This window comes from Bufo gargarizans, chromosome 1 (assembly GCF_014858855.1).
Source record: "Bufo gargarizans isolate SCDJY-AF-19 chromosome 1, ASM1485885v1, whole genome shotgun sequence".
Lineage (NCBI taxonomy): Eukaryota > Metazoa > Chordata > Amphibia > Anura > Bufonidae > Bufo > Bufo gargarizans.
This window is the reverse complement of record NC_058080.1, coordinates 170,055,805-170,078,326: the sequence shown is the minus strand read 5'-3', so window position 1 is coordinate 170,078,326 and position 22,522 is coordinate 170,055,805. Positions and strand designations below refer to the sequence as shown.

General features: G+C 41.4%; 1 protein-coding gene across 1 annotated transcript in view; it reads right to left on the bottom strand.

The window, feature by feature from the left end:
• The window catches only part of PDGFC (platelet derived growth factor C), a 294,325-nt gene that overhangs the window by 13,825 nt on the left and 257,978 nt on the right, over window positions 1-22,522 (bottom strand). Inside the window, exon 5 of the mRNA XM_044300150.1 lies at window positions 11,015-11,222. Within this exon, the coding sequence (XP_044156085.1) occupies window positions 11,015-11,222 (208 nt within the window). The remainder of the gene's footprint in view (window positions 1-11,014; window positions 11,223-22,522) is intronic.

Below are 22,522 nucleotides of genomic sequence, written 5' to 3'. Positions count from 1 at the left end.
CAGTCCATAAAAATCAGCCCTCCAAAAAACAAACGGCGCACCTTTCCCTCTACGCCCCGCTGTGTGGCCGTACAGTAGTTTACGGCCACATATTGGGTGTTTCTGTAAACGGCAGAGTCAGGGCAATAAAGATACAGTCTTGTTTGGCTGTTAACCCTTGATTTGTTAGTGGAAAAAATGGGTTAAAATGGAAAATTAGACAAAAAAATGAAATTTGCAAATTTCATCCCCATTTGCCATTAACTCTTGCGCAACACCTAAAGGGTTAACGACGTATGTAAAATCAGTTTTGAATACCTTGAGGGGTGTAGTTTCTTAGATGGGGCCACTTTTAGGGAGTTTCTACTCTAGGGGTGCATCAGGGGTCTTCAAATGGGACATGGTGTAAATAAACCAGTCCATAAAAATCAGCCCTCCAAAAACCAAACGGCGCACCTTTCCCTCTACGCCCCGCTGTGTGGCCGTACAGTAGTTTACGGCCACATATTGGGTGTTTCTGTAAACGGCAGAGTCAGGGCAATAAAGATACAGTCTTGTTTGGCTGTTAACCCTTGATTTGTTAGTGGAAAAAATGGGTTAAAATGGAAAATTAGACAAAAAAATGAAATTTGCTAATTTCATCCCCATTTGCCATTAACTCTTGCGCAACATCTAAAGGGTTAACGACGTATGTAAAATCAGTTTTGAATACCTTGAGGGGTGTAGTTTCTTAGATGGGGTCACTTTTAGGGAGTTTCTACTCTAGGGGTGCATCAGGGGGCTTCAAATGGGACATGGTGTAAATAAACCAGTCCATAAAAATCAGCCCTCCAAAAACCAAACGGCGCACCTTTCCCTCTACGCCCCGCTGTGTGGCCGTACAGTAGTTTACGGCCACATATTGGGTGTTTCTGTAAACGGCAGAGTCAGGGCAATAAAGATACAGTCTTGTTTGGCTGTTAACCCTTGATTTGTTAGTGGAAAAAATGGGTTAAAATGGAAAATTAGACAAAAAAATGAAATTTGCTAATTTCATCCCCATTTGCCAATAACTCTTGCGCAACACCTAAAGGGTTAACAACATATGTAAAATCAGTTTTGAATACCTTGAGGGGTGCAGTTTCTTAGATGGGGTCACTTTTAGGGAGTTTCTACTCTAGGGGTGCATCAGGGGTCTTCAAATGGGACATGGTGTAAATAAACCAGTCCATAAAAATCAGCCCTCCAAAAACCAAACGGCGCACCTTTCACTCTATGCCCCGCTGTGTGGCCGTACAGTAGTTTACGGCCACATATTGGGTGTTTCTGTAAACGGCAGAGTCAGGGCAATAAAGATGCAGTCTTGTTTGGCTGTTAACCCTTGCTTTGTTAGTGGAAAAAATGGGTTAAAATAAAAAATTTGACAAAAAAAGAAATTCTCAAATTTCATCCCCATTTGCCAATAACTCTTGTGCAACACCTAAAGGGTTAACAACGTATGTAAAATCAGTTTTGAATACCTTGAGGGGTGTAGTTTCTTAGATGGGGTCATTTTTGGGTGATTTCTATTATGTAAGCCTCGCAAAGTGACTTCAGACCTGAACTGGTCCCTAAAAATGTAGTTTTTGTAAATTGCTGAAAAATTTCAAGATTTGCTTCTAAACTTCTAAGCCTTATAACATCCCCAAAAAATAAAATATCATTCCCAAAACAATTCAAACATAAAGTAGACATATGGGGAATGTAAAGTCATCACAATTTTTGGGGGTATTACTATGTATTACAGAAGTAGAGAAACTGAAACTTTGAAATTTGCTAATTTTTCCAAAAATTTGTTAAATTAGGTATTTTTTGGTGCAAAATATTTTTTTGACTTCATTTCACCAGTGTCATGAAGTACAATATGTGACGAAAAAACAATCTCAGAACGGCCTGGATAAGTCTAAGCGTTTTAAAGTTATCAGCACTTAAAGTGACACTGGTCAGATTTGCAAAAAATGGCCTGGTCCTAAGGTGTTAAAAGGCTGTGTCCCTAAGGGGTTAAACTAATAACACACAAAGAATTACATGTTACCATGTTTTAATTGAACACACCATGTAAACATTCACAGTGCAGGTGGAAAAAGTATGTGAACCCTTGGATTTAATAACTGGTTGAACCTCCTTTGGCAGCAATAACTTCAACCAAACGTTTCCTGCAGTTGCAGATCAGACGTGCACAACGGTCAGGAGTAATTCTTGACTATTCATCTTTACAGAACTGTTTCAGTTCAGCAATATTCTTGGGATGTCTGGTGTGAATCGCTTTCTTGAGGTCATGCCACAGTATCTCAATCAGGTTGAGGTCAGGACTCTGACTGGGCCACTCCAGAAGGCGTATTTTCTTCTGTTTAAGCCATTCTGTTGTTGATTTACTTCTATGCTTTGGGTCGTTGTCCTGTTGCAACATCCATCTTCTGTTGAGCTTCAGCTGGTGGCAGATGGCCTTAAGTTCTCCTGCAAAATGCCTTGATAAACTTGGGAATTCATTTTTCCTTCGATGATAGCAATCCGTCCAGGCCCTGATGCAGCAAAGCAGCCCCAAACATGATGCCCCCACCACCATACTTTACATGATGTTTTAATGTTGGTGTGCTGTGCCTCTTTTTCTCCACACATAGTGTTGTGTGTTTTTTCCAAACAACTTAACTTTGGTTCCATCTGTCCACAGAATATTTTGCCAGTAATGCTGTGGAACATCCAGGTGCTCTTGTGCAAACTGTAAACGTGCAGCAATGTTTTTTTTGGACAGCAGTGGCTTCCTCTGTGGTATCCTCCCATGAAATACATTCTTGTTTAGTGTTTTACTTATCGTAGATTCACTAACAGGGATGCTGGCATATGCCAGAGACTTTTGTAAGTCTTTAGCGGACACTCTAGGATTCTTCTTCACCTCATTGAGCAGTCAGCGCTGTGCTCTTGCAGTCATCTTTACAGGACAGCCACTCCTAGGGAGAGTAGCAGCAGTGCTGAACTTTCTCCATTTATAGACAATTTGTCTTACCGTGGACTGATGAACAGCAAGGCTTTTGGAGATACTTTTATAACCCTTTCCAGCTTTATGCAAGTCAACAATTCTTAATCGTAGGTCTTCTGAGAGCTCTTTTGCGTGAGGCATCATTCACATCAGGCAATGCTTCTTGTGAAAAGCAAACCCAGAACTGGTGTGTGTTTTTTATAGGGCCGGGCAGCTGTAACCAACACCTCCAATCTCATCTCCTTGATTGGACTCCAGTTGCCTGACACCTCACTTCAATTAGCTCTTGGAGATGTCATTAGTCTAGGGGTTCACATACTTTTTCCACCTGCACTGTGAATGTTTACATGGTGTGTTCAATAAAAACATGGTAACGTTTAATTCTTTGTGTGTTATTAGTTTAAGCCAGGCATGCTCAACCTGCGGCCCTCCAACTGTTGCAAAACTACAACTCCCATCATTCCCTGACAGCCTACAGCTATCATCCTACAGAAGGGCATCCTAGGAGTTGTAGTTTTACAACAGCTGGAGGGCCGCAGGTTGAGCATGCCTGGTTTAAGCAGACTGTGACTGTCTTTTGTTGTGACTTAGATGAAGATCAGATCACATTCTATTGACCAATTTGTGCAGAAATCAATTTCATTCCAAAGGGTTCACATACCTTTTCTTGCAACTGTGTGTACATACGGTATATATACAGTAGAGACCAAAAGTTTGGACACACCTTCTCATTCAAAGAGTTTTCTTTATTTTCATGACTATGAAAATTGTAGATTCACACTGAAGGCATCAAAACTATGAATTAACACATGTGGAATTATATACATAACAAAAAAGTGTGAAACAACTGAAAATATGTCATATTCTAGGTTCTTCAAAGTAGCCACCTTTTGCTTTGATTACTGCTTTGCACACTCTTGGCATTCTCTTGATGAGCTTCAAGAGGTAGTCACCTGAAATGGTCTTCCAACAGTCTTGAAGGAGTTCCCAGAGATGCTTAGCACTTGTTGGCCCTTTTGCCTTCACTCTGCGGTCCAGCTCACCGCAAACCATCTTGATTGGGTTCAGGTCTGGTGACTGTGGAGGCCAGGTCATCTGGCGCAGCACCCCATCACTCTCCTTCATGGTCAAATAGCCCTTATAGCCCTCATTGTCCTGTTGAAAAATAAATGATGGTCCAACTAAACGCAAACCGGATGGAATAGCATGCCGCTGCAAGAAGCTGTGGTAGCCATGCTGGTTCAGTATGCCTTCAATTTTTAATAAATCCCCAACAGTGTCACCAGCAAAGTACCCCCACACCATCACACCTCCTCCTCCATGCTTCACGGTGGGAACCAGGCATGTAGAGTCCATCCGTTCACCTTTTCTGCGTCGCACAAAGACACAGTGGTTGGAACCAAAGATCTCAAATTTGGACTCATCAGACCAAAGCACAGATTTCCACTGGTCTAATGTCCATTCCTTGTGTTCTTTAGCCTAAACAAGTCTCTTCTGCTTGTTGCCTGTCCTTAGCAGTGGTTTCCTAGCAGATATTCTATCATGAAGGCCTGATTCACACAGTCTCCTCTAAACAGTTGTTCTAGAGATGTGTCTGCTGCTAGAACTCTGTGTGGCATTGACCTGGTCTCTAATCTGAGCTGCTGTTAACCTGCGATTTCTGAGGCTGGTGACTCGGATGAACTTATCCTCCGCAGCAGAGGTGACTCTTGGTCTTCCTTTCCTGGGGCGGTCCGCATGTGAGCCAGTTTCTTTGTAGCGCTTGATGGTTTTTGTGACTGCACTTAGGGACACTTTCAAAGTTTTCCCAATTTTTCGGACTGACTGACCTTCATTTCTTAAAGTAATGATGGCCACTTGTTTTTCTTTACTTAGCTGCTTTTTTCTTGCCATAATACAAATTCTAACAGTCTATTCAGTAGGACTATCAGCTGTGTATCCACCTGACTTCTCCACAACGCAACTGATGGTCCCAACCCCATTTATAAGGCAAGAAATCCCACTTATTAAACCTTACAGGGCACACCTCTGAAGTGAAACCCCTTTCAGGTGACTACCCCTTGAAGCTCATCAAGAGAATGCCAAGAGTGTGCAAAGCAGTAATTAAAGCAAAAGGTGGCTACTTTGAAGAACCCAGAATATAACATATTTTCAGTTGTTTCACACTTTCTGTTATGTATATAATTCCACATGTGTTAATTCATAGTTTTGATGCCTTCAGTGTGAATCTACAACTTTCATAGTCATGAAAATAAAGAAAACTCTTTGGATGAGAAGGTGTGTCCAAACTTTTGGTCTGTACTATATATATATATATATATATATATATATATATATGTGTATATATATATATATATATATATATATATATATAATCTTTTAGTCACCTTAGTTGCGTTAAGTCCATTTTTTTCCCAAACCTCAGAATTCATGATAATACAAAAGTCTATAATAACACCTTAACAGCAAAGCAAAAAAAAAAGGCTGAATTGCCAAATTTATTATGCAAAATTATGGCTCTCAGAATGCAGTGATGAAAAGATGAAATACAAGCCAATTGAGCTCTTGTAAAATAAGCTTCATTGTAAGGTCAACTAAATTTCTTAGGGATTCCAAGCATGTGCATGCAAGTATAAATTACACATACTAAAATGATTGGCATTAGTAGGGCATGTAACATTTTCGGGAAGGACATCCCCAGAACTTGATCTGATTGTAGTAACAGTAGCGTGTAGGCTCAGGAAATCAGTTTCTATCTTCTCTCCATGGTGCTGTTAACAAAATACAAGTATAAAGAAGATACCATCATATCAATCAAGATATAACAGCATTCCATTGTAAGTGGCTCCAGAAGTTTATGACACTTGAGAGAAAAGGTGTTTGGAAGACGAGTCTCCATTATTATTGAGTAGAGTAATTCAGGTAAAGCCTGTCTACTCCACCCTTGGCAAATTTAAGTTGTTTCGCATAGACTGCAAAAATTCTGCAAATGCACATATGCAGATGTATACCTAATTTATGCCAACATATACCCTACCGTTGAATCAGTTATCCCAAATAATGTTGCATATCATTTTTTAACCCTTTCAAGAGATTATGCCAGGATTTATTTAAAAATAAAAAATTATACTTAAAATACATGACAATCTTTTTGTAACATAGCTAGAACTGGCTCTGTACTTTACATGGATCCAGTGTTCCTCTCACACATAGATACAATTACTCTGCTAAGTTTATTTCAAGCTGGCTGCTTAGTGGGTGTGCCCTTTCTCAGGAGGAGTGTCCTTTGTGCTGCAACTCTCTCCTTGTATTTGCCATATTTTCTACTTGCAGTTATGGCTGATGAGTGCTGAAGGATGGAACTGAGCATGTGTGACCACCTCAGTAGCTGGATGTGCACATTACCAGGGGGTGCTATTATAATGAACTAACAAGAATATCCTACAACTGGAGCATTTTTAACAGAGAATAAATCATAAAAGTAACTCATTTTTAAATGCTTATATATTTAAATAACATGTAATGGTGGTACAATCCCTTTAAAGATGCAGCCAATTTTCATATATTTTCCATTCACAAAGCCATATTTTAGGGCTTATTTGTTTTTGCATGAAAGGTTGTATTTTTAATTGCATTTTTCAGCACGACTTTTGGTAGTATTAAGTCAGAGCTATTTTCTCTTGAAGATGTTCCAGCAGTCATCCTATTGGTTCTCTCAATTGCAATCATCGGATGACAAGCAAAATGTCTTCACAAAAAAATCTAAGTCCAGTCGTTCTGACTTATTTCTACTATATACCATGACCTGGATGAATGAGAACCTTCACAGACATGAATTTATTTGTGTCTTGTTTTTATTGCATTCATTTTGCCCTACAAATAGCACGACAACCTTATTCTTCGGATTAGTACGATTATTGCTATGCCAAATTTATGTTCTCTGTATTATGTTTTACTACTCTAAAAAAACAATAAAAGATAAAAACCTTAGAAAAAGATTTTATCGGTATTGCCATATTGTGATACCTGTAGCATTTTTATATATTCATCTACATAGCTGTTTCAGGGCTTGTTTTTTGTCAGGCAGCTATAGTTTTTATTACCATTTTGAGGTACAAGCAACAGTTTGAGTACTTTTTATTAAATTGTTTGCAAGGTGGCTGAAAAACAGAAATGGGTTTATTTTTTTTTTTACATTGCAGTGTTCACCGTGTATGAAATATATTTTAATATTTTAATATTTCATTCAGACATATAATTATTTTTAGATCTCAAATTGGGAAAGTAAGTGATTGGAACATTTTTGTAGTTTTTATATTCTTCAAAACTTACTGTAATTTTTAGTCCCCTTACGGAACTTGAACATGTTCCCCTATGATTGCTTTACCACAGACTGCAGTAGTGTACTATTGCAATCTATGGGATCATTACAGGATTCTATGAGATTACTACAGGCTTCCTATTAAGCCATGTGGGAAGTTTCCTATTCCTGGCCTGGGAACCATCACAATGTCCTAGGCTGAACCCGGTAATTTTGCCACAGGGGCCCCAATCGGAGCATAGGACTGGAGTCATCTCTGATCCCAGTCATTGCGGCCAGGTATCAGCTGTACTACATAGCCAGCACCTGCCACATGTGGAGCGGGCTCAGTTCATGAGTCCGATTTATACATCTCTTACATGTAAATACACGTACAGTGCATAATTTTGTTTTAAGGTAACAAAGAACTTTACATACTGACCAATGTTAGAAAATGTATCCTTTATGAAATGCACAAAAACATCTGCAAAAATAACCTACCTAATATAATGACATAGAACAATAGCAAGAAATGGGAAAGGGATGTACTGTATATGTTTAGACTCCAAAGCAGAGCACGTGGTTCTCTACTCATCAGCTTTTCTCCTGCTCAACATGCTGAGACTTGTTCCTGGATACATCCAGACATCTGGTTTATAGAAATGCTTTACCCTGTGGTTTATTGAACTCTCTAACTCCACAGCAAAGCAACTATGACAGATTCTGCCTACATTTCAGACATTCTCACCTTTCAGAAAAGATACATGATTCCCCCAAGACATCACATAGTCAGACTTCAACAGGACGTCAGTGACAATGATGTATTGGTTGGAAATACACGAAGAGATGCTCTGGCAGTGATATTTACTTACTATTTGTTTGTGAAAACAGATAGCAGAATATTGTATGCACCTTGTGGGACTTGCCATTAGTTTGATGTGTAAAACTGCAGCGATGCATGAGAAAAGCTGAGCGTAATAAAAGCATACTAAACAAGCAGTTTCCTAGACAAACATTTCCTAGAGCTGGATCTTCAAGTAAGAAATAATACCAAATATCCAAAATGCATCATAAAGGTAATCTGTTCTTTAAAGGGGTTGTCTGAGACATAAAAAAAAAAGTCAGGGACACGATTAAAATAAAAGTAATAATAAAAAAAATGATACTCACTATCAAGAAATCCTTATGTTTCTCGCCACCACTGCAGCTATGATGTTTTGGCTGTAATGATGACGTGCCGTATACCGCACATGACGTCTGCAGCCGAACACTGATCTCAGCTGTCAATGGCACAAGACCACTGAGGTCATTTATGTGCGGTATACAGTATGGGCACGTCACTCCATCAAAGTCCAGCTGGGAGGACAGTGCAGCGGGCTGAATTCAGGAAGATTATTATACTTTCTTTATTTTACCCTAACAGTTACACTGCCGTAAAACAAACAAAAAAAAAATAATAAAATTTAAGGGGGTGTCCAGGATTAGAAAAAAGGCTCTGTTTCGATTCCAGAAACAGCACCTCTCTTCTAGTCCATTTTGCAGCTACGTCACATTCACTTTAACACGAGGACGAGCAGCAACATCAGACCCAACCATGAACAAGTGTGGCTCTTTTCTCTGATTTATGGATAGTTGCCAGGGCCCCCTAGCCTAGCTTTACTAATTTTGCCTTATCTTCCCAATTTAAAGTGTGGCTGCATTTTTAGGGTATCTTAACACACAGCAGATTCTGTTACAGAAATTTCTGTGACAGAAACCCAGTTCCATTGATCTGGATGGGGCGTGCAGAAATCCCTGTGCTTGCTGTCAAAAACCTCATTCAGATGAATGGAACTGATTTTCAGCTGCAATCAAAATCTGCCACGTGTTCAGGCCCCCTTACCGAATCCCTATAAAAGAGATGGCAGAAATCATAGTTTGTTTTGAGATTTGCAGCAAATTAGTGCACAGGAGTTGGCACTTTTTAGGAAAAAAAAGGGCATAATTATCATTTGTCCCTAACAAGAGACCACGAGCTTCTCATTTGCTTTATTGCCTTTTGTTTTGGAGTGACTGGTCACGATGGGATTCTACAGAAACGATAGCTCCAGATTCTGTTCAGTCACATTGTTACACCTACTGGAGTACATATCATTTACTGTATGACTGCCATCAGTGTTACTATATTTACTGAGGCATGGGCATAATTACCAGGCTAGCAGGCAAAGCATTTACTATGGGCCTGCGAACTAACAGGGCCCTTTTACACTCAAATATAAGGTGCCGTTAATAATGACTACTGTATTGCAGGAGATTGTGTATTATAATATCATGTATACATTATACCAGCATCTGCCTGTACTGTGACATCATGCGTGCATTATACACCTACCAGGACAGCACTTTGAGCAGTATCCATTACTGTGACAATACTGTTCGCATTCTCTCTGTTCTGTGGACAATGTGTGTATTAAAGGGGTTATCCAATTTCTCAAAACCCCCTCGCCGGTAATATACTTACTCCGCTCCCTGCGCCCCTCCTGGTCCCTGCACCGCTGCTGCCTCTCCCTGCACACGGATGAAAACACCTGGTGTCGGGGGGAAGCAGTCAATGGCAGGCAGGGATGGGGACCAGCCTGCCTAGCATACATGAATATGTATGAGGGGGCGGGTGCAGGGACGCGATTTTACACAGGAGAAACCGGGAGATGCCGCTCTGCACTGGGACCCACAATGCAGTGCGGCAGGAAGTTAAGGAACAGATAAACAGATATGTAAACAATCTGTTCAGGACTGTAGGAGCCATGATACTGTGTAAAAGCTACCTCAAACCACCTTGGGAACATAGACTCGGCTACTAAAGGTGAGTAAGATATTAAAAAAAAAAAAAGTTTGATCCCGGACAACCCCTCTAATAAAAACAGATTTGATTTAAAAAAAATGTATTAATTAGGTTTTTGAAGACCTAATTGAAAGCCTCTCTACCCTGGTGTAGCATTACTTCTTCTATAACGCCAGAAGCCAAAGATGTTTGTCAGCTTCTTCCATTTTTCTGTCAGGGGTTAATGTTTTATTTTTCTAGCTGTAACCAATGAGATTCTTCATAATAAGCTTACGTATTTTAGAAGGGCTCATAATTTGGAAAGGGGTAGTACATCATTTAATTACTCTTTTATATGCACAAGACGTGTTTCTTGTCAAGGCTATAACTGGAACTCTTACAGAATGTTGAATAGGACACCTTGGGAGAAAGGGGATGGCGTTAATTATCTATATTTATGTGTGTAGTAATGGTTTACAGCCTATAGCTTCTATAAAATTAGATTACATTTTATTACTAAAGATGGCATCTTGTACATTAGGATAAAATGGGAGTTTTCCCTTAAAATGGTATTTATATAACATTTATAAATAGTTATTAAAACCTTCGCACAAGAAAGACTAAAGTTTATGTACGGAAGACAAGTTGGTATGGCCATAGGTTTACGTTACAGACCTTGTGTTATTCTATATGTAGACAGGAATAGAGAGCAATAAATCATCATGGGTGCTCAGCAGACTGCCATATACAGTACCTCTAATGTTTCATAGAAAACGATTAAATAAATAATGTAAGCATTCAGTGGAAGCGACAACTTATGAGTCGGGTGTTACATATATTATATACAAATAAAACATTAGCCAATTGACTTTGACACTAATTAAGGATTTATTTTAAAATGCCTCACACTTTAACATGCCCTACAGCATGCTACACATACCTCTTGATTTTCTGCCGTGTATATAGGATTTCCCAAGTACTTGCCATGATGGCCTGTACAATTCTTCTAAGTCCAACTGCCATCTATCTGGTTCAAGGTATCGCATTACTTCTTCCACACTCCCAAATCGAGCAACAGTCATGCTTAGTAAATCTAAAGGCAGTGCTGATGGGGGTAGCACTGAGGGGATGACTGGTTCTGCTTGTTGCTGTGAATAGAACACATGAATGAGAAACATTAAGATACTCAATCATTATTGCAGATTTAATGTATGGATTCTTGACAATGTTTTTTAGAATTCAAATAACACACTCAGTCCCTTTAATTAGGGTAGTTATACATTCCTCAACATTGAAATTGCAACACCAAGAATGAATTGCAACACCAAGAAGGAAAATGGAATGAAATGTTGTAAATCACAGGATCGATAAACATGTTAATCATATGCAAATGCTAAAAAGCGGAAACAGAATATTCAAAACATCTAAATTTATTCAGTATTGAGTATGAGCCCCACACACAAAAATATCATGCTTACACACCCTGGCATGTTAACATTGAGGTTATTAATGGTTGTCCGAGGATTGTTCTGCCACACTGAAAACACTTGGGCACACAAATCATCAAGATCTGCTGCTGAGCGCAGCCTTTACATTTGCTGTCCAATGACTTCCCTGATGTGCTCGATGTCTGGATACACTGCAGGCCATGGCAGCATGTTTATGCCATGCAGGCTACTCACAATTGCACAACATGCAGTCTGGCAGTGTCCTATTAAAAAATGACTCCTGGGTCACTTTGGAGGAATGGCCATATCACTGGCTCCAGGGATAAATCACTGTAACACCAAGCTGTTAGTGTACCTGAAGCAAAGACTAGAGGGGTCCGGCTACCATACATTATGCCACCCCACACTATAATCCTGGGTGTAGGACCATTGTGACATTCCCTTTTGAAGGCCTCTTTATGGTGTTGCTCACGTGTTCTTCATAATAATCTTCAGCTATTGATACTTGCGAGATAAGAGACTCATCACTCAAGGGGATATACCTCCATTCCAGCTTTTATAGCTGTCTTGCTGTGCACCATGATAGCCTTTGAGAGCAGTGGCTTGAGGTCAATGAAACACCTGTAGCTGGACATCTAGCTCATAGCCCAATCTCATACAAACAACTTCTGATGTTTTGTCTAGACATTGTTTGCCACCCTAGACTTGGGATGTGATGTCCAATTTCACTTGCAGTAAAGAATAGATCACCACCATTCTTCAAATTAGAAGATATGCCTGCCCAGTGGTTCGTATCTAAACATCTCTTGCTGTAGTTTCAGTTTGTCAATGGTTCCCCAACCACAGGACATGCAAAGTTGAACAGTGCTGACATCTTGGCCTAGGCGTGTAGCAATCTGCTGGAGTAAAAAAGCATGGTCTACCAGTTCAAGGATTCTGTCCTTCTCGGTTTCTGACAAGTGGCAATAACTGGCACATAGACGAACAGGAGGCATCACATATTTATCCCACACAAGTTGATATGACTTTTGAGGTTTCATGTGACTAAAAAACTTTGCTTTCAACCTGGTTTTTATGCTCCTCACACATGCCAAAGATTGGAACTAGGTGTTTAAAAATGTGATTGTTTATTCTGCAGATCTTAATGACACCTGCTACTTCCTCGATTTGCATAACCTTACGGCTTGTCCTTCTTGGTGTTGCAATTTCAAGGAGTGTAATATACAATTTTGCCCTCTAACAGCCCACTATCTGCGACTTCACCCCGCTCATGTCAAGTCTAAAATTGTGGGTGTGGCATGGGCGGGGAAGGGTATGGGCCAGCAGGCCTGTCTCATTCACCATTTTTTATGCCTGTTTTAGGCATAGAAAATGGTCTAAATGTAAGACAGCTCAGAATCTGTCTTACTTGCTGGACAAGCATGATTTCCAAACGAAAGAAATGTTGTTTCTTTAAATATCACTCCATAAAATCATATAACATACTGACTACTCTAAATAAAATTCAATTTCAGTGAGGGTTTCTAATAGCTAATGGTAAAAAAATGAAGATATTTGAATACACAAAAAAAATTGATTTTGTAACATTTCTACAAAACATCCCAAAGAAAAATAACGACATTCTCTCATTGAAAACAACCAGCCTTTTTGTCGTGTATGGAAAAATTTGTGCTACTGAATATTACTTTAACATTTGTCAGGATTGAAATTTGTGAGGCAAGTGCAAGTTGAAGTGTCCAAGAAGAATAAAGCATATTGGCAGATTCTTCATAGAGCCATGCCTTGAATAGTAAGGGGATTTTATAGAATGTGCTATAAAGCTAATGGTAGCAACTATACTTTGTATGTTACAGGAAAGGGGTGGGGGTGGAGGGTTTAAGCTGTCAAGTCATTATTATCAAATTCACTTTTCTTCCATTCTGTAAACCATTCTCATTTATGACACAATTTCCAGGAACCAGCTCGAAGTGAAAATGTGTAAAACATGTGAAGTTGTTAAGTGTGATTTTGTTTTAGTGTGCATCATATCAAGCATCTAGTGTCCATCCCACCACCCTGGTGTTTAAATCAGAAAAGTAGTATTAATCATTTGATTTACAAGCAAATATATTAAACAAAATAAGGCACATTTGTTTTTCATTAGTAACATAAATTACACATTATTATAACCACTTCCTACTTTCAACGTCAACAGTGCTACCAAGTACTACCCTGGCTACCAGACTTAAACCCAATAGAGCATCTGTGGGACCACTTTGATTGTTGTATTCTATGGATCCTCCACAACACCAGCAGCTGGTTTATACTGGAAAAAGTATAAATCTGAAAGTGTCAGCCCTTTACAGAATGATGAGAGGAGGGAGTTGCAGAGAGCGATTAGAAGACAGCAAAGCTATTAAATATTTTTTCTCCAGTGTATTTACTGAGGAAAATAAACTGTCAGATGAAATGCAGAATGTAAGTAAATTCCCTATTAAAAGTGCCCTGTCTGACCCAGGAAGAAGTGCAGCAGAATTTTAAAAAGATTAAAATAGACAAATTGCCGGGATCAGATGGCATACACCCCTGTATCTTAAGAGAATTGAGTAATCTCATAGATAGGCACTTATTTCTGATATTTAAGGACTCTATATTGACAGGGAGTGTTCCACAGGATTGGCACATAGCAAATGTGGTGCCAATATTCAAAAAGGGTCCAAATACAGAGCACGGAAACTATAGGCCGGTAAATGTAACATATGTCATTAGTAAACTTTATGAAGATTTTCTAAGAGATGCTATATTGGAGTGCCTCAATGAAATTAACAGTATAACACTGTATCAGCATGGCTTCATGAGGGATCGGTCATGTCAAACTAATTTAATCAGTTTCTATGAGGAGGTAAGTTCTAGACTTGACAGCAGTGAATCAATGGATGTTGTATATCTGGACTTCTCCAAAGCATTTGACACTGTACCCCATAAAAGGTTAGTATATAAAATGAGAATGCTTGGACTAGGAGAAAATGTCTGTATGTGGGTAAGTAACTGGCTCAGTGATGAAAAACAGAGGGTGGTTATTAATGGTACTGTCACAACCAGACAGCTGAGAAGCTCTGATAGAAGCCTTTCAGAACCTCCTCCTTGAGTTCTCTTTGTTATGCTGTTCAGTTCCTCATCTCGTTAGCCTCGCTCAGATGTCATGTAGTTGGACTGATTGCTTCCCTTTAAATTCCTCCCCATGGTGCATTACTGGGCGGCTTATACTACTTCCTGGAGTGTGTGTGCATGCTGATCTTGTTTTCCAGTCTGCTACAAAGTTAAGTGCTGAACATTTATCTGTTATTTTCTGTTTGCTGGATCCCAAGTGACCCTGACTCCCTCCGTGTCTGGTGTAGGGAGCCGGTGGTCGTGTCCCCTCACTATTGTAGGGTGTTCAGGGGTTATATAGTCGAGGTACGTGGATATGCAACCATTCACCTTTGGGATCTTTGCATAGGCTGAGCAGCCAAGGAAAGTGCGAGGTCTTGTGCAGGGGTCTCCCTTTTGGTTCCTTAGCTTTGGATCCACTCAGTCATATATGCATGTTGCTTTGTCGTGTTCCCTGTACACCGTCCGTGACATTATAAGCCGCCAAAACCGTCATCAAGCATGGATCCGGTTTCACTTTTGGCTGAACGCCTTCAGGGTCTTTCCTTGGAGGTAGCTGATCTCCGCAGGTCTTTTTCTCAGCTTCAAGTGACCGGTTCAGCTGGCGTTCATGGAGTTTGTTCTGAGCCTAAGATCTCGCTCCCGGATACGTTTTCCGGGGGTAGTGAGAATTTTGTGCGTTTTAGAGAGGCTTGCAAACTCCATTTTCGCCTTCTTCCCCATTCCTCTGGTGATGAGGAACGGAGGGTGGGGATCATTATATCGCTGCTCGGGGGTAACGCTCAGTCCTGGGCCTTTTCGCTGCCGGAGGGGGCACGGCCTCTCCGTTCAGTGGATGAATTATTTTTAGCCCTGGGTCAGATATATGATGATCCGGATCGTATTGCTCTGGCTGAGTCTAGACTACGTCTATTATGCCAGGATAAACAATCCGCAGAAATATACTGCTCAGAATTTCGGAGATGGGCAGCTGATACTGGTTGGAATGATGCTGCACTCCGAAGTCAATTTTGCCATGGTCTTTCAGAGGGATTGAAAGATGCATTTGCCTTTCATGAGAGGCCTATTTCTTTGGACTCTGCTATGTCTCAGGCCGTTCGTATTGACAGGCGTCTTAGAGAGAGAGGAGAGATGTCCCCTTCCTGTCATACTCAGTCCCAGGACAGTGCAGCGGTCCCATTCTGTGCGCAGGGGTCTCAGTTGCTGTCAGCCCCTTCTGAGCAAGAGCCCATGCAGCTGGGGTTGATTGCTTCTGACAATAGAAGATTCAGCTCGCATGGGAGGGTTTGTTTTTGTTGTGGAGGTATAAATCATTTGGCAAATATTTGTCCCTCTAGGAGATTCAGGCAGTTTTCTGGGAGTAATAAAGAAACAAACAGGAAAAAATCTTTTAAAAATGTTCCTTCTGTTACTATTGGCAGGGTTGAGGCGGAAATTGAAGGTTTTCCGTTTGCTTGTAGTTCCCGTTTTGTCCTGCCGGCTAGGGTGGCGCTAGAGAGCAAGAAATTTTTTTGTGAGATTTTTGTGGATAGTGGAGCAGCGGTCAATCTCATTGATAATCAATTTGCAATAACTCATGGTTTCCAGGTGCGCACTTTGGGAAAGGATATTCCTGTTTTTGCTATTGATTCCGCTCCACTTTCTCAGAAACCATTAAAGGGCATAGTTCACAATATCCGTTTAATTGTGAGTGATGCTCATGTTGAGGATGCGTCATGTTTCGTCCTTAGCGGTTTGCCTACTCCTCTAGTGTTGGGGCTACCCTGGCTCACTAAACATAACCCCACCATTGATTGGCAAGCGAGGCAAATAAATGGTTGGAGTGACTTTTGCAGAGAGAATTGCCTCACGACATCTGTTTCTGAGGTTGCTACTAAGATTGTACCATCTTTTCTCTCTGAATTTTCGGATGTCTTCTCTGAGAGTGGAGTTCAGGATTTGCCCCGCACAGGGAGTACGATTGCCCTATTAATCTTATCCCAGGCGCCAAACTGCCTAAATCTCGTTTATACAATCTTTCCCAACCTGAGAGGATCGCTATGCGTGCTTATATCTCTGAGAGTCTGAGAAAAGGACACATACGACCCTCGAAGTCACCTGTTTCCGCTGGTTTTTTCTTTGTTAAGAAAAAAGATGGTTCTTTAAGACCTTGTCTGGATTTCAGGGAGCTGAACAGTATCACTATTTGTGACCCTTATCCGCTTCCTCTGATCCCGGACCTGTTTAACCAGGTTGTTGGGGCTAAAGTCTTTATCAAATTAGATCTAAGAGGGGCATACAACCTGGTCAGGGTCAGAGAAGGAGACAAATGGAAGACAGCCTTCAATACACCTGAGGGCCATTTTGAGAATTTGGTTATGCCTTTTGGTTTGATGAATGCCCCAGCCGTTTTTCAGCATTTCGTGAACAGCATTTTTTATCATTTGATGGGAAAATTTGTATTAGTGTATTTGGATGACATTTTGATTTTTTCTCCTGATTTCAAAACTCATAAGGAACATTTACGTCAGGTCTTGCTCATCCTGCGGGAGAATAAATTATATGCGAAACTGGAAAAATGTGTGTTTGCGGTTCCAGAAATTCAATTTCTGGGGTTTCTTCTCTCCGCTTCTGGTTTTCGCATGGACCCCGAGAAGGTCCGCGCTGTGCTTGAGTGGGAGCTTCCTGAGAATCAGAAGGCGCTGATGCGTTTTTTGGGCTTTGCCAATTATTACAGGAAGTTTATTTTGAATTATTCCTCTATTGTTAAACCACTCACTGATATGACCAGAAAGGGGGTAGATTTTTCTTCTTGGTCAGTAGAGGCACGTAAGGCTTTTTCTAATATCAAGGAGAGTTTTGCTTCCGCTCCCATCTTGGTGCAACCTGATATTTCTTTACCCTTCATAGTTGAGGTTGATGCTTCTGAGGTGGGTGTGGGGGCGGTCTTGTCTCAGGGTTCCTCTCCTGCCAAATGGCGACCGTGTGCCTTTTTCTCGAAAAAACTCTCCTCCGCAGAGAGAAATTACGATGTGGGAGATAGGGAATTGTTGGCCATCAAGTTGGCTTTTGAGGAATGGCGCCATTGGCTAGAGGGAGCCAGACACCCTATTACCGTATTTACTGACCATAAAAATCTGGCCTACTTGGAGTCAGCCAAGCGTCTGAACCCGAGACAGGCCAGATGGTCTTTGTTCTTTTCTAGGTTTAATTTTGTTGTCACGTTCCGCCCTGGAGTTAAGAATGTGAAGGCAGATGCCCTGTCACGTTGTTTTCCGGGAGGCGGGAATTTTGAAGACCCGGGTCCCATTTTGGCTGAAGGTGTGGTGGTCTCTGCTCTTTTTTCTGAATTGAAGGCAGAGGTGCAGGCAGCCCAGTCAGAGGCTCCTGATCTTTGTCCTCCTGGGAGGTTGTTTGTGCCTCTCGCTTTAAGACACAAGATTTTTAAGGAACACCACGATACGGTCCTTGCTGGGCACCCGGGGACAAGAGCCACACTGGATCTCATCGCTCGGAGATTCTGGTGGCCTGCGCTTCGTAAGTCGGTTGAGGGTTTTGTGGCAGCCTGCGAGACTTGCGCTCGTGCCAAAGTCCCTCATTCACGGTCATCAGGTCCTCTCCTTCCCTTACCCATTCCTTCCCGTCCTTGGACACATCTGTCCATGGACTTTATAACGGACCTGCCTCGTTCCTCGGGGAAGACTGTGATTCTGGTGGTGGTGGACCGTTTTAGCAAAATGGTGCATTTCATCCCTTTTCCTGGTTTGCCCAATGCTAAGACGCTGGCGCAGGCATTTATTGATCACATTGTCAAATTGCACGGTATTCCTTCAGACATAGTCTCTGATAGGGGCACGCAGTTTGTTTCCAGATTCTGGAAGGCTTTCTGTTCTCGCTTGGGGGTTCGGTTGTCATTCTCTTCTGCTTTCCACCCGCAGTCGAATGGCCAGACAGAGCGCGTCAATCAGAATCTGGAGACATATCTGCGCTGTTTTGTGGCGGAGAATCAAGAGGATTGGTGTTCTTTTTTGTCCCTTGCTGAGTTTGCTTTAAATAACCGTCGTCAGGAGTCCTCTGATAAGTCACCATTTTTTGGTGCATATGGGTTTCATCCGCAGTTTGGGACTTTCTCGGGAGAGGGGTCTTCTGGTTTACCTGATGAGGACAGATTCTCCTCGTCTTTGTCATCTATTTGGCAAAAGATTCAGGATAATCTAAAGAGCATGAGTGAGAGATATAAGCGTGTGGCAGATAAGAGACGTGTGCTTGGTCCGGACCTGAATGTTGGTGATCTGGTGTGGTTGTCTACCAAGAATATCAAATTGAAGGTTCCCTCCTGGAAGTTGGGTCCTAGGTTTATTGGGCCTTACAAAATCCTGTCTGTCATCATTCCTGTTGCCTACCGTCTTGATCATCCTCAGACTTGGAAGATCCATAATGTTTTTCATAAGTCCTTATTGAAACCTTATGTTCAACCCATTGTACCCTCGCCTTTGCCTCCTCCTCCGATTATGGTTGATGGGAATCTTGAATTTCAGGTCTCTAGGATTGTGGATTCTCGTCTTGTCCGCGGTTCTCTTCAGTACCTTGTTCATTGGGAGGGTTATGGTCCTGAGGAGAGGATGTGGGTCCCAGTGACGGACATTAAGGCCTCTCGTCTCATCAGGGCTTTCCATAGGTCCCATCCTGAGAAGGTGGGCTCTGAGTGTCCGGAGTCCACTCGTAGAGGGAGGGGTACTGTCACAACCAGACAGCTGAGAAGCTCTGACAGAAGCTTTTCAGAACCTCCTCCTTGAGTTCTCTTTGTTGTGCTGTTCAGTTCCTCATCTCGTTAGCCTCTTTCAGCTGTCATGTAGTTGGACTGATTGCTTCCCTTTAAATTCCTCCCCATGGTGCATTACTGGGCGGCTTATACTACTTCCTGGAGTGTGTGTGCATGCTGATCTTGTTTTCCAGTCTGCTACAAAGTTAAGTGCTGAACATGTATCTGTTATTTTCTGTTTGCTGGATCCCAGGTGACCCTGACTCCCTCCGTGTCTGGTGTAGGGAGCCGGTGGTCGTGTCCCCTCACTATTGTAGGGTGTTCAGGGGTTATATAGTCGAGGTACGTGGATATGCAACCATTCATCTTTGGGATCTTTGCATAGGCTGAGCAGCCAGGGAAAGTGTGAGGTCTTGTGCAGGGGTCTCCCTTTTGGTTCCTTAGCTTTGGATCCACTCAGTCATATATGCATGTTGCTTTGTCTTGTTCCCTGTACACCGTCCGTGACAGGTACACACTTAGATTAGGTCACTTTCACTAGTGGGGTACCATAGGCGTCAGTATTGGGCCCTATTCTCTTCAATAGATTTATAAACTATTATTGTAGGAGGCTTGCACAGTAAAATCTAAATATTTGCAGATGACACTAAATTTTGTAAAGTAATTAGCACGGAAGAGGGATCTGGATAGATTGGAGGCTTGGGCAGAGATGTGGCAGATGAGGTTTAACACTGACAAATGTAAGGTTATGCACATGGGAAGGAATAATGCAAGTCACCCGTAAATACTAAATGGTAAAACACTGGGTAACACTGACATGGAAAAGGACTCAGGAATTTAAGTGGACAGCAAACTTAACTGCAGAAGCCAGTGCCAATCAGCAGTTGCTAAGGCCAATAAGATTATGAGGTGCATCAAAAGAGGCATAGATGCCCGTGATGAGAGCATAGTTCTGCCTCTTTACATATCACTAGTCAGACCATACATGGAGTACTGTGTACAGTTCTGGGCTCCTGTGAACAAGGCAGACATAGCAGAGCTGGAGAGGGTTCAGGGGAGAGCAACTAAAGTAATAACTGGAATATAGTACCATGAAAGATGATCAAAATTAGGGTTATTCACTTTAAAAAAAGACAACTGAGGTTAGATCTAATTACTATGTATAAATATATCAGGGGTCAGTACATAGATCTATCCCATCATCTATTTATCCCCAGGACTGTGACTGTGATGAGGGGACATCCTCTGCGTCTGGAGGAAAGAAGGTTTGTACACAAACATAGAAGAGGATTCTTTACGGTAAGAGCAGTGAGACTATGGAACTCTCTGCCTGAGGAGGTGGTGAAGGTGAATTCACTACAAGAGTTCAAGAGGGGCCTGGATGTATTTCTGGAGTGTAATACTATTACAGGCTATAGCTACTATAGATGGGTCGGTGATCCAGGGAGTTATTCTGATTGCCTGATTGGAATTTGTTTCCCCTAAAATAAGGAAAATTGGCTTCTACCTCACAGGTTTTTTGGTTTTTTTTTGGGTTTTTTTTGGTTTTTTTGCCTTCCTCTGGATCAACTTGCAGGATAACAGGCTGAACTCGATGGACAGATGTTTTTTTTCAGCCTTATATACTATGTTACTATGTAGATATCTGTGACAACCTACCAGGGCCTTATTGAGTCACTCTTATTGATGTTCCAGAAATATCTTACTGGGAAGACAGTTATGTTAATCAGACTTGTTAATAAAATGACTTAACCACAATTACCATGCATGTGACAAGGATGTAGTGCTACACTTACAACCTATAATGTACTGTCTGACTATGTCTGATACGTTTTAAGAATGTACAGACACAAGACATGCACACAGTAATACACTGACACACAATGTCCATCAGAAATGCTGAAAGACAATACCATTCACTAAAATGCATACCTTTGGGTGCTATCCAGGCAGTACAATGGGGTCATGGTGATAAACAAGACATGCACAACTCCGCTTCTTGGCTCACACTAAGTAATATGTACTATGGCTTAGCGACTTGGCAAACAAATGTCTAAGCCTGTATTTTTTTTTCGCCTTGCTTTTTACTAGGGTTTTTTGAGCCATGGTACTGTACATTGCTTTGTTAGTGCTATTGTGAAGAAGCTCTATTGAATTGTACAGTCCTCACCGTTTGACAAAACATATTTTGCACTGAGAACACTTCTAGTCATTATTCCCATCCAAAACACTGAGGACATTTTGACAAGATATTCCACTCAACATCAAGTACTTTATATATGTGAGATGTCCTCTTCATTTTTTAGAGAACATACCTGAATTCCAAATAGATTTGTATGGGGAAAGCTTCATCAAATAATGATATCATTTTCTTTGTGTCCAAGTTCATCACCTTTTAAAAGCTCTCTACATACTGTTAGTGAATGGAATTATGCTTTTGTTATGAACAAAGTGAAGAGGAAAAACAAAAATAAGGGTGGCACTCACCAGAACCAGAGGTCAGAGGCCAGACGAAGCGCAAATTTGCGCGAAACGGCCGTCGCCGCTCTCATGTCCGTGTACTTGCAGATTCGCTCCTGCCTATCGCTTTTATATGAAGATTAAAGGATTTCACTTCAGCAGTGGTGAGTGCCGCCCTTTTTTTTGTTTTTCCTCTCCACTTTGTTCATATCATGGGACTCATATTTTAGGGCAGAGCACCACGTTCACTGGCTGTACATATTGACAGAGTCGCCGTGGACCCTGAGCACCACCACGCTACACACAGCAGTGCCACCATACTCTGATCTATCTATTTTGCATATGCTTTTGTTATACCTGGTCTGACGGCTGGGACCCCCAAGATTTCAGAGAATGAGAGGGCTCTTTGAATGGAGTACATGTAGTAGAAGTGAATGGAGCAGTGGATCAATATGTACATGACCACTTAATTCAAAGAGGGGACCCCATGTTTTTGTTGATAACTGGGGGGTCCCAGCAGTCATAACCCCTGCACTCCCATACTTATATTATATTTATTTCTGCCCAATCAAAAAAGAGTTCCCTGGGGCAGCAAATGGTATAAAAAATAAAAGTGCTTATACCCACTTTACCTTTGCCCTGCCACTGCTCTTTCTATGGTGCTCGGGTC